At 39.7% G+C, this 13,020-nt stretch overlaps 1 protein-coding gene across 2 annotated transcripts in view; it reads left to right on the plus strand.

The window, feature by feature from the left end:
- Positions 1 to 62: 62 nt before the first annotated feature.
- dmgdh (dimethylglycine dehydrogenase) overlaps positions 63 to 13,020 on the plus strand; it is a 106,791-nt gene continuing 93,833 nt past the window's right edge. Inside the window, exons 1-4 of one of the 2 annotated variants that reach the window (XM_067982658.1) lie at positions 63 to 378; positions 1,215 to 1,392; positions 5,252 to 5,350; positions 9,742 to 9,906. In XM_067982658.1, the coding sequence (XP_067838759.1) occupies positions 239 to 378; positions 1,215 to 1,392; positions 5,252 to 5,350; positions 9,742 to 9,906 (582 nt within the window). In that variant the 5' untranslated portion in view covers positions 63 to 238. Of the gene's footprint in view, positions 379 to 1,214; positions 1,393 to 3,579; positions 3,695 to 5,251; positions 5,351 to 9,741; positions 9,907 to 13,020 lie in introns of those variants that run through there. The other variant, XM_067982659.1, reaches the window with a different exon arrangement.

Genomic DNA, 13,020 nt, shown 5'->3' on the forward strand with positions numbered 1-13,020 from the left:
ATTTTTATACCGACCGCGAAGTAGGGGGAGGGCTGCAGGTATCCGCCTCCTCCGCTTTCATTGGTCTCCGCCGGCTGTCGCTTTCTTGGGTGGAGATAGAGTGGGCAAAGTTGCGAAGTGTCTGGGAGTGGGAGAGTTTGGGATAAGGGGGCTAAGGCTACAAAGGCACTGAGAGAGAGAGAGAGACAACCAAATAGATTTATTTATTTTAAAATTAACAGTATTTTAGGATCTGACCATGTCGCGGCTGCTAAAACTTTTTCAGTCTCATATTCTTCGTCGAAAATTGGCATTACTGCCTGTTTTAGCACAGCGCTCCCGTTGGATTCCTATCCGTCCTCTAGGCAGCGCGTCACCCACCAAACCATCCAAGGAGGGGTGAGTGTTTTCCTAAACCCAGCCTTGTGTTTGCACGTCTGAAAATATGCAATTTCTGACATTTGGATGTATAATCTTGCGGGCGTGATCATATTTCATTCGGTACAAATAAAAAGAACTGCATATTTAATCAGTGTTATAATAAATTCTGGCCGTGCTGAAGCCACTTGCCCGTATTGTGGATGTAAACAACTTGTGTACATTTGTTGAACTATTGATCATTTATACTCGTGCATGTTTAATCGTTTGAAGACTGAATTTTATCACATTTTTATTTATCCTTGTTCCCCCACCACCTCTAATTTCACTTTATAACATTAGAATGTGTTCAGAAAATGGCCAGGTAAGTCATGGGAAGCCCACTGTGGGGAAGTACTGAGTGTAAACTAGGTGCTTACTCACAGGAGAGGGAGAAAATCCAAGCCACTCTCATTGTGTAGATATCTTTGATTCTGAGCTCAATCAGAGATGGACAATTGCCTTCAGGCATTCCTTGGACTTGCTTACATTTTTACAATAAGATGCTAAGTGCATTTCTGTACAGACTAGCAGATCTGCAGTGGCATTCCTTTCAGTGAGTCAGAGAATATATATTTATATCAATAGGGGTGTTATCAACAAAGTATGATTGAGAACATATTAAAGGAAGCAGTTGTGACACTAAAGGAAGTGTGAGCTATGCACAAGACATGTATAATATATTCTATGTGTATACATACATATATGTAGTTTCCTAATACTTTAAATGCTTTCATGTGATACAATGCTGAACATGTACAACTAGTGGCAAAAGTTGAAACAAAGAGATTAATTCTTTGTGTTCTTTTGTATATTAGCAAAGAAAATGAACGGTCACAATCCCCTGAGAAAAGGTGGAAAGAGAGTGCGGAAACAGTGATTATTGGAGGTGGCTGTGTTGGAGTGAGCCTGGCTTATCATCTCGCCAAAGCTGGGATGAAAGATGTGGTTTTGCTGGAAAAATCGGAGCTAACAGCTGGCTCTACATGGCATGCAGTAAGGACATTATTCATTAATTTGCTGTGAAAAGTGACTTTTGTCATTTCTGACTTTTTTTCTTGTAAAAACAAATGTAAGTTCTCAAGGTAAAGTGATTAGTACAATAGTTTAATTAGCATAAGTTACAAATCAGTGTCAGTTTAGGGATGTATGCATTGTAACAGAATTTAAGTCACATAATTGCTGTTTGTGCTTATTAAAGATAATATGATTGAGCACATCTGTTGGGCTGTCAGAATGATGACTGTGCAATAGACAGGGCTGTAAGTAAGAAAGAAGTTGCATTCAAATAGTGCATTTCACATCCTCAGGACATCCCAAAGTGCCTTGCAGCCAATAAATTACTGTTGAACTGTAGTCACTGTTGCGCAAGCAAACGAGCAGCCAATTTTTTTTACAGCAAGATCCTCAGGCTATGAGATGATTGATTTTTTTTTGGTTGTGTTGGCTGACAGGCAAATGTTTGCCAGGACACTGGGAGAACCTAGTGAATCTAGTTTTCTTTTGAACAAGTGCCATGAAATCTTTTATATCACCTGACAGAAAGAACATCAGTTTAACATCCAGAAAATATTGCCCTGTAATATGCAGCTCATTTTGCAGTGTGCCCTTTTCAGATGAGAAGGGATTCTGGAATGCTTGAATCCTGGATAATGCTTGGGAATGTGCTAATTATCAAAGAGGTTTAGATAATACAACAAACCATGAGGGTAGAGGTTGAGTGGTTCACCAGTTCATAGCTTTCATTCGTGCTACTGTTAACAACCAATTTCCTATCTTCTGGTTCTGGCACAGAGCTTTGTACTTGGGACAAAAAAAATTTTGACAGAAGGAAGGGATAATATATGACAAAACTCCCCCTCCTATATCACAGTCATCTTAGGAGGAAAGAACCAGAGATATGAGGGAAATTTTTGTAGAGTGCTGCAGGGATATATCAAAGAGTTGAAATTATGTTATAAACCCGATGGAAAAGCTTGAATTGTGTTTTAATGTCATCTCGTTCTGAAGATATGCTTTGAAGCACACTTAATGAGTGGTATTCTATATAATATATGGAAACAGTGATTTCTTGTTGTTTTCTGTTAAACTGTTTTCTGTTTTTTTTGGAGGGGGTGTCATGGGGACGACGGCAGACAACAGGCTCCCCCGATGGAATCACATAATTTTACGATCATTACTATTATGCAATTTGACAAACATTGATATTTGGTTATTTTACTGACTGACATATATATGATAGTTGTTATATTCCACTATATTATATAAAAGAGTATATATATATATTCTCTTGAATTTGATGCATTTTGTTAATCGAGTTTACTGCATTTAGTGTAGACCTATTGTAAATGTACAGTTTCTTAAAATATCTCCATTGATTTCTATGTCAAATGCACATTGTATAGTGGCATTTTTATTTCTTTGTAGTTTTGCGGTATGTACACATTGCATGGCTCAATGACACATGAAATGCCCCATTTCTCCATTACAATTACTAATCCATTCATTACTCAGATAAAATGTATCAATTAAATTGTATTATTGTTATTTTTTTAAATAATGCAATTTTTCAACTGCAGCATATGTTAAATGTGGTCCTTTTCAAGATAAGTTGTACTACTTCTGGAAAATCATTATTAGTGCAATATATATTTGTGCTGAAATATTACCTGGTATTTGATTCTTTCCCATGCTCTACACAATTGAATATATATTTAGTTGTATCCTAAAACTTTTTTGCCATCAGTACGGTGGCCAGTTAAATAAATAAATGTAAATAAAGGCTGCTGCAGGTAGTGAAAAAAAGTGTTTGGTTATTTCTTGGAAAATTGACAGTTCTACAATACAAAATGTTTACCAAAATGTACTTTCCTAAAACTCTACAAATACAGCACAACATAGGGAGTTTAAACAAGGTTCCAACATAGGCAAAGAATTTTTATTTGTCATTTGTAGCAAAATCATAAAGAGTGCATTTGTGTTTGCTATTTGTAGAAAAATTGTAAACAGAGAAAATCTTCCCCGATAATTATAACTCCAGACAGTCCTAACTTTTTTACACAAGTGATGACAATGAGAGACAGCTCAGATAAAGAAATGAATGTGACCCAAGCTTCCTCACAAGGAGAGAGGGAAACTCAGAATGCCAATAATGCTAGAATTACTCCATATCACCATCTATAGAATGGAATTGGAAGACGCATAAGAACAGGTCACCAAGATGTCCCTTTGGTCACCACATGATGGCGAGACATAGAGGAAAGGAATGAGAGAAAATTAACAAAAATACTTTAAAAGGGTGAGAGCCAATCATTCTGTAGTAATATTGAATATTAGGTATAGGTCATTATTAGATCCAGATTCTAAAAATGGATTCCAACCATGTCCAATTTTCAGGAATCATATATATTGGACTCAAGGCATTAGGAAAAGTTGGTGCACTAATGAAATTTAGGTATTTTTAGCATACGTGTAAATGTGATGATTTAATGTTTATTAATTGTGCTAATGACATCTAGTGACAAATCATCAATGCACCAGGAACTTTTCCTTTTTATTTTTGGCCTTTGATTCTCTCTATGATGTGTTTCAACTGTCCATTAAGCTCTTTGCATGGCTAGATATAACATTAATTAGAATCTTGTTTGAATTATTTAGGCTGCCTAAATCTGCTGTACTGAACCCAAAGTACCTGGCATGAGTTTACATTAGTTTCAAGCTCGAATAATAGTTTTGACAGGGTTTATGTTGATGAAGTCTCATCTTTGTTATAAAGTTTACAGTGTAAGGAGGTTGGAACTGCAGGATCATTGTGATCTACAGATACTAATATATAGCGCTTTCTGTTTTGTTCACACGTTAAAAGAAAGAAAGAACTTGTATTCATATAGTGCCTTTCACATCCACAGGATGTCCTGAAATGCTTTAACGCCAATAAATTGGTTTTGAAGTACAGTAACTGTTTTGTAGGCTAATGCAGCAGCCAATTTCAACACAGCAAGGTCCCACAAACACCAATGAGATAAACAACCAGATAATCTGTTTTGGGGGACATTGATTGAGGGATGGATGCCAGCAGAACTCCCCTACTCTTCTTCAAATAGTATCATGTGCTCTATTACATCCATGTGAATAGGCATATGGGGCCTCAACTTAACATTTCTAAAAGATGGCACCTCCGACAACACAGCACTGCTCTGAAGTATAAATCTAGATTATGTTGAAGTCCTGGTGTAAGTCTTGAGGCTATAACTGTTGGACTTAGAGGTGAGCGTGCCACCACTGGGCCAAGCTGACACAGAATTACAGTACACATTTGATTTTGAGACTGGCAACGTTACCAGTTGCTGGCAAGTCAAAACTATGCGTTATTTTATAGGGATAGAAACAATCATGATACAGTTCTCAGTAAGGATTTCACAACACTGTAGGTACACTTTCAGGATGTCCCAACAAATATCTTTGATACAGAATTTCTCAACATTCAGCTTTAACTAATTTAAACAAGCAGTAAGTACATCACGATAATGAATTTCCTGACGTGGGTATTATCATGCATCAAGGGTGAGGACAGTCACCTTTAGAGAAAACCACTGTCAATAAAAATTGACGCAAAACAGAATGAATCTCTAGATTAGAGTAATAAATTATAACCTCTGCCAAATTTTCTGCATTCTAAAATAAAGAGAGAAGTTGGAACAGTTGCAAAGTTCATTTTAATATCAATATTACTTCAGTAGTTCACTCCTGTTGAATTAGATGCTTGTTCATGCCCCTTAAGATTTTTAGTCACTTTTTGTTCATGTCTGCTTATTCTTATTTGGGTCTTGAATCCAAATATTTTATCTTCCTTCAGGCTGGTTTAACAACATACTTTCACCCTGGGATCAATTTGAAGAAAATTCATCACTACAGCATCAAACTGTATGAAACTTTGGAGGAAGAGACCGGACAGGTAAGTGGCTTTACTAACCTGTAACTTTACTCCACCATCCATTGCAGTGTTTGTGTTATATCCATACCATATTGTTGATCACAACCTGGGACACATCAAAAGATCAACCAGTAAATCCTGGACAGTTTCACTTAAGAAAAAAATGGAAAGTCATGGTGGGTCGAAATTGTCAACTTCAATCACAGTGTTTGGAATGATCTAGCTTGTCATTGTTACAGGAAATGGTGATTTTAGAACCATTTTAGTTGCATCAGAAGTACTTAAGGGGTTACAGCCTTTATGAAGTTCTAAATTTTAATTTTTTTTTGGAGGGAGAAGGTCCAGTAGAATTCTATTTTTTTTTAATCTAGAGCTGAAATAGAAATTGAGGTTAGAATAGAAGGAGAAATTAGATGAAATGTCAGGCAAATCTAAGTTCATTTGCAGCAAGCAGGTAAAAAAGGAAAGGGTAGTGCAATTTCCAGAGGTGCCATCATATTAAGTGAACATTTGTAAAATAACAAATAAATTAAATTAATTCTTCTGGCTTATGTTCATGGAGGAGACCATGAGCGCTCTCTCCAGCACAGAAGTTGAATTTCCAAGTGTGGAGGAAGTAGTAAAGGAAATAGAAAAATAAGGGGATCACTGATAGGTTGAGGACGTTAAAGAAAGTAAAGGCACCAGGTGTGGATGGATTTCATATAAGAATAATGTAAGAAGTCACCACAAAACTAATCATATCCTTACCACTGTCATGAGAAACAATTGGAAAATAGTTAACATAACACCAATATTTAGAAAGGAGCATTCGGATGATCAAGGAAATTACAGGCCATAAAGCTTTCCATAAGTTATGGGTAAGCCTCCAATATGGCAGAGAGAGAGAGAGAAACATCCGAAAGGAAGAGAAAGACAGAGAATGACCCGTTGTGTTAAAAACAGATAACTTTTTTTTAACAGATAACAACCGGGATCTTGGGTTCATGTCATACTACACGTAACCCCACCAGCGAAAAAAAGTTATCTGTTTTTAACACAACGGGCCATGCTCTGTCTTTCTCTTCCTTTCGGATGTTTCTCTCTCTCTCTCTGTCTGTCTTTTGTTCTGGCCGTTTGTGTATTCGGTGGTCCTGTAGGTAACATCACTCTGAACACTTTGATTGCCTTGACAATGGGCAGTTGGAAAGATTATCTGTAATTACCAGGTATTGTTCTCTGACTATAAATGCGGTAACCTTCCATGGAATCCCACACTCGCTCACCTGACGAAGGAGAAAGCCTCCGAAAGCTTGTGATTTTCAAATAAAACAGTTGGACTATAACCTGGTGTTGTAAGATGCCTTATAAACAGTTTGATTGCAGTCATAGGTGGTCTTGTACTGCTGCCTTTGGGGCTGGAGGAGGAGGGGGAGCAGCAAGGATGACAGCAGAGAGCAGGAGCAGCTGCCACAAGAGGGAGGATGAGAAGGGCACTGCGCAGTAGGCCATATCCTCCTCCGTATCTTGTGAATTCACAACCACTCTCTGAACTCATATAGCCTGCCACAAGGGATTCTACTAGTCTTGAAGGACAGTTCATTTAAAGGGACAATGCACCTCTCTCATTATAGAATGCATGCGCTCATAAGGGAGAAAACCATTGTTTATGCCACTCACAGGAGGTAATTTTAACCATGAGCAATGGTATAAAACAGGCGATATCGGATTGGCCGCCCATTATACACTTAGCCCAATTTTCCTGCGTGGCCTATCTGAGAGGGCATTGGTCAGCTTTCTTATGCAGTGTTGCAGTGGTGGATTTGATATGTTATATGCTAATTGTAGGTTACTGCTTATTAAGAACATAAGAAATAGGAACAGGAGTAGGCCATATGGCCCATAGAGCCTGCTTCGCCATTCAATAAGATCATGGCTGATCTTCTACCTCAACTCCACTTTCCCACCCTATCCCCATATCCCTTGATTCCCTTAGTGTTCAAAAATCTATCGATTTCAGTCTTCAATATACGCAATGACTAAGCATCCACAGCCTTCTGGGATAGAGAATTCCAAAGATTCACAACGTCTGAGTGAAGAAATTTTTCCTCATCTCGGTCCTATCTTGAGATCCTTATCTTGAGACTATGCCCCCTAGTTCTAGACTCTCCAGCCAGGGGAAACAGCCTCTCAGCATCTACCCTGTCAAGCCCTCTAAGAATTTTATATGTTTCAAAGAGATCATCTCTCATTCTTCTAAACTCCAGTGAATATAGGCCCATTCTACACAATTTCTCCTTACAGGACAACACTCTCATCCCAGGAATTAATCTAGTAAACCTTTGTTGCACCCATTCTAAGGAAAGTATATCCTTCCTTAGGTAAGGAGACCAAAACTGTACACAGTACTCCAGATGTGGTCTCACCAGAGCCCTATAATTGCTGCAAGACCTCTTTACTTTTATACTCCAACCCCCTTGCAATAACATACATAAAAAATGCATGCAATACCATTTTGTTAGGAACAAGTCAAATTTGTCAGAAATTTGTTGCCTCCCCCAAAAGCTAAAACTTTTAAACACTTAAGCATCAATTTTAACTCTGGGCAGGCAGGCCTGAGACTTTGGGAGCTTGTCTGGGAGTGTTCCGAGGCTTGTCTGGGAATTCTGCCCAAAGTGCCTTTGAAATAGTAGGCCCATCAAAGCCGAAAAGAAAGGTAATTGGTCCCTCAAAGTCTCCCCTCTCTTCCCTGAGAGGAATGTTAAACAATTGGTGGTCATTTTACTTCGGCCCGATTGAGGTCTGCCTCTTCACTGGTGTTAGCTCCATCCCCTGGATTTGGAATGGGGTCTGCTGCAGGACAAAGTGGTGACACAAAGATTGGTGGCATTGTAAGCAGTGTAGATGAAAACATAAAATTACAAAGCGATATTGATAGATTAGGTGAATGGGCAAAACTGTGGCAAATGGAATTCAATGTAGACAAATGTGAGGTCATCCACTTTGGATCAAAAAAGGATAGAACAGGGCACTTTCTAAATGGTAAAAAGTTAAAAACAGTGGATGTCCAAAGGGACTTAGGGGTACAGGTACATAGATCATTGAAGTGTCATGAACAGGTGCAGAAAGTAATCAATAAGGCTAATGGAATGCTGGCCTTTATATCTAGAGGACTAGAGTACAGGGGGGCAGAAGTTATGCTGCAGCTATACAAAACCCTGGTTAGACCGCACCTGGAGTACTGTGAGCAGTTCTGGGCACCGCACCTTCGGAAGGACATATTGGCCTTGGAGGGAATGCAGCGTAGGTTTACTAGAATGATACCCGGACTTCAAGGGTTAAGTTACGAGGAGAGATTACACAAATTGGGGTTGTGTTCTCCAGAGTTTAGAAGGTTAAGGGGTGATCTGATGGAAGTTTATAAGATATTAAGGGGAACAGATAGGGTGGATAGAGAGAAACTATTTCCGCTGGTTGGGGATTCTAGGAGTATGGGGCACAGTCTAAAAATTAGAGCCAGACCTTTCAGGGGCGAGATTAGAAAACATTTCTAAACACAAAGGGTGGTAGAAGTTTGGAATTCTCTTCCGCAAACGGCAATTGATACTAGCTCAAATGCTAAATTTAAATGTGAGATAGATAGCTTTTTGGCAACCAAAGGTATTAAGGGATATGGGCCAAAGGCGGGTATATGGAGTTAGATCACAGATCATCCATGATCTTATCAAATGGCGGAGTAGGCACGAGGGGCTGAATGGCCTACTCCTGTTCCTATGTTCCTATGAGTGGAGGTCCCACCCTATCGCACTTCTGCCCTTCAAAAGGATCCATGGAATTTCAAGCCTTCAAAGTCTCAATTGTGACTTTTGAGCAACTTTATTTGTGTGATCTTATGAATGAGCATTTGCATCAGTGTTGCTGCCAATTCTCTGAATCCAACGTAAGCGGGCTAAATTCAGAGCACCAGCAGCTTCACAGACTACAGAAACAGTGGAAGAATTTCACAAAATATAAACATGCCTTTATAGTGCACCACCCCTGAATTGGTATTACCATGAAACATGAAACCAATCCTGCAAATCAGTTCCTTTATGTCTTTTCAGATGCAGGATTCTTTAGGCTTGTTTGCATTTGGAATATGAGAGTGGTTGCCTCTGACAGTGTAAACCGGCTAACAGTAGAACTGGTGAAGAAACCATCTGTTACATTTACAGCATGTAAATTATCATCTAGTTTTGTGGGGACTTTTAAAATATACAGCAGAGACTGATATTGCGCATGCTTAGCCAACTGTTTTTTTAAATTAATAAAAAAGAAGAGAAAGACCAGTTTGGACAGAAAAGTCTTGTTAATAGTCTCCTCAAAAGATTTGTGACATAGCAGAATTAACCTCTGAGACATTCTTGGCTGTTATGTTGGGAACAATTCCACAGGCAGTTGGCTTTCATCAACCTGGCAGTATTCGAATTGCTACCACCCCTACCCGAGTGGATGAATTTCATTACCAGATGACCCGGACACGTTGGAATGTGACACCACAGTTTATGATTGGTCCTGAGAAGGTGCAGGAACTCTTCCCTCTGATAAATATTGACAAGGTAAACTGATACTTGGTTGACTTCGTATTAGTCGATCATTTTGTTGACGTATCATTTATTTTCTGTAACCCTTTTACCTTGAACTATTTAAGTTATGTAACCAGTTTGGAGATCATTGCCAATATGTAAAAAAGCGTTAGAACTCAGAACTGTCAGTGCACTACTTTGCACATCTCTCACCTACCCTTCTAGCAGTGATCTTTTTCGTCAATTCCTTTTTTTCTAAAATTGAGGTTTATTACATTAATACAGAGATTAGCTGCATGAGAAGTTTTGAGTATCTTCCAAATGAGCAGAATACCCTCATGTGATCACTTTTATTTTGCTCATAAATCATGTATGGTACAGTCGTTTTTTGGGAAGCCAATCTTTTGTGCCAATCTTTTTTCAAACGCCATTTTGCCAGTTTACGTCTGTTTAAGTGACCACAGCTTTCTTAAATATTCCTTCACAATTGTTGATGTGTTTATTAAATTATTGGCATTTGTATTGCATTAGAAAAAATGTTTTGGTATATTTATTTCTGATATTTTACTGAATTTGAGACAAATCCACCGCCCTCCTCCATCACATCATTGGTCACAAATTGTGAAATTGGTTCTGTTTACTTTTAATATCAAAACACTCCAAAAATATTCTTCCACGCAAGGGCTAAAAAGATGTTGGTATTTGCTTTTCATTTCAAAGGAGGTTAATTAGCTTTGTTCCTATGAAATTACCTATTTTAAAGTGCTAATGGCAACTTTCAGCACAAATACCTGTTCCTATGTTTTGTATCTATCAGTGTTGCTTTGTAAAGTGACCAGGCCATTCAATTCAGTTGATGGTAATTATATTTAGATGAATTTTTTTTCATTGTGTAATGTCAATCTACAGTGTGGTTTCATTGGCCCAGATTTTCTTGCAACGGTGAGACTGTAAGTTTCGCCGTCTAGCACGTCAACCTTGCTGTCGATAAGTCCCTCCGTATTTGTAATTGGAGTACGCCGTATATCGAAAGCAGTGCAGCCAGTTTTGCCCCAGCCATTCCATGAACACATCAACTAGGTGGCAATTTTAAGTTTTTAAAAATCGTCTTTTAATGCAAATCCAAAGTGCTACTCCCACCAGGCCAATCTCTTCTCGGTGGAGTCGGTCGACCCGCTTCCGTTTAGAGCGCGTCATGAATTTGAATGCGAAGATTCCACGGGCGTGCTCGGCCTGCTCTGCAGCCCATGTTTAATTGTTTGAGCAATTTTTAAAAAAAAATATAAGAACTACGAGCTGTAGAACATGCCAGGCCAACAGTGCCATTATTTTTAAATCTAAGTGGCAGCGGCATGAAAAGTGGCGAGAATCCAGCCAAATTGTGATCGCTGTTGTTTTCGGCTATGCAAATGAGCTTCTAACTGTTATGGATGAGGGATAACAGTGGAGCGGGGCAAATGTCACAGGAAAATATGGAGCGCCATGAGTGAAGGCTTAAGTCATTTACTGCAAGGGTGCGGATGACGGAGATAAGTCACCAGGAAAATCTGGGCCATTATTGTTCAGTGTTAAAGGTATCTGACAGGTATGTCGGAAAGCAGCTGTTAAATGTTCTAAATACACCAAGTGTCATCCTAGTGTAGCTTTAAATGCTAACGTTCAACTGCACTTCAAACAAATTAGATAGATCGTAACAGGGGCATTCTGCAGTTCTTCAGCTCTTTGCTGAAGTTCTGACAGTTGACCAGACAAAAGGACTCTCTGCTTTAGGTAAAAAGCCATCTGAAAAGAAATGAAACTCCCTACCTGACAGCTGCTGCCTGAGATGTTAATTTGAAATCAAACGTGGCACAAAAAGACTGAATTATTGACTTACCCTCTGCCAGTACTCAGGACTCACAAGGTCCCAGTTTTAACCCTCCCGCCCAGAGGGGATGGGGCGTGTGAGCGGTTAAAATCAGCAAAATCTACTTACTGCCCCGTTCCTGTCCTCAAGTGACCAGGCCCAATTTTAACAGAGTGGCTGTCTCCATTCCGATACTCACCCGCTGGAAACTCTGGGTGCCTAATGAATATATTCAAATTGGGGTCCAACCCGTGAGGTATTGGTCTCAGAAACTGACACAATCTGCTGGAAAATTTAAAGGGGCACTCAACTCCATTAATATGGATCATTGTGATTTCTGTGCTTTCCTGATTAATGCCTTCGAAATGTATTTCAGAGCTTGGAGATTGTTTCTTTTTCATTTGTTTGCCTTACTCATCCTGAGTAAGTATTTAAGCATTTTCAGCTTATTACGAGAGCCATTTTTATTCCTTATTCTGGGTGGAAGAACAGTTGGAACAAGAGCAGCTGCAGCAGCTGGCACAGATTGGGCACAGCAGGTGAGGGTGGGCTGCAGGGGCTGTTAATAGATGGCCTTATCTGGCCCACAGGGCCAATAGGTCTGGACAACTCAGAGGAGGAGTGTGTCAGGAAGCTACTCTTCACCAGTCAGGCTGTTACAGATCTGTGGAGTCTCCTGCAGCAGGACCTGCTGCCTGCTGGACCAGGGGCCCAAGCTTTATGGTAAAAGTCACCACTGCCCTGAACTTTTTTACCTCAGGCTCCTTCCAGGCTACAACAGACATCACCTACATCTCCCAGTCTGCGATACACATCTGCATTAAGCACGTCACCAATGCCCTCTTAATCAGAGACAATCAGTATATTCTTTCCCCACTATACAGAATGAGAGAGCTCTGGGGTTTGCAGGAGTGTCTGGCTTCCCTTGTGTACAGGGCATCATTGACTGCATGCATGTCGCTATTAGGGCATCAGAGGATGAGCAGAAGCTTTTCTCAACAGGAAGGGCTATCATTCCATTAATGTCCAACTGGTGTGTGATCACCACCGAAGGATCATGCAAGTTTCCTTGGTAGCTGCCATGATGATTTCATCTGGAGACACTCATCTACCACCACCCCCCACCCCACACTATTCTATCCCTCCAAGAATGTCAGAGGATGGCTGCTAGGGTACAAGGGACACCCTCTCCAAACCTGACTGATGACACCCCTCCGCAAACCCACCACATCAAAGCAGCTCAGGTACAATAATAGCCATAGGGCCAACAGGAACATTATTGACATGAAGCTAAGGTTCCA

This window comes from Heptranchias perlo, chromosome 4 (assembly GCF_035084215.1).
Source record: "Heptranchias perlo isolate sHepPer1 chromosome 4, sHepPer1.hap1, whole genome shotgun sequence".
Classification (NCBI taxonomy): domain Eukaryota; kingdom Metazoa; phylum Chordata; class Chondrichthyes; order Hexanchiformes; family Hexanchidae; genus Heptranchias; species Heptranchias perlo.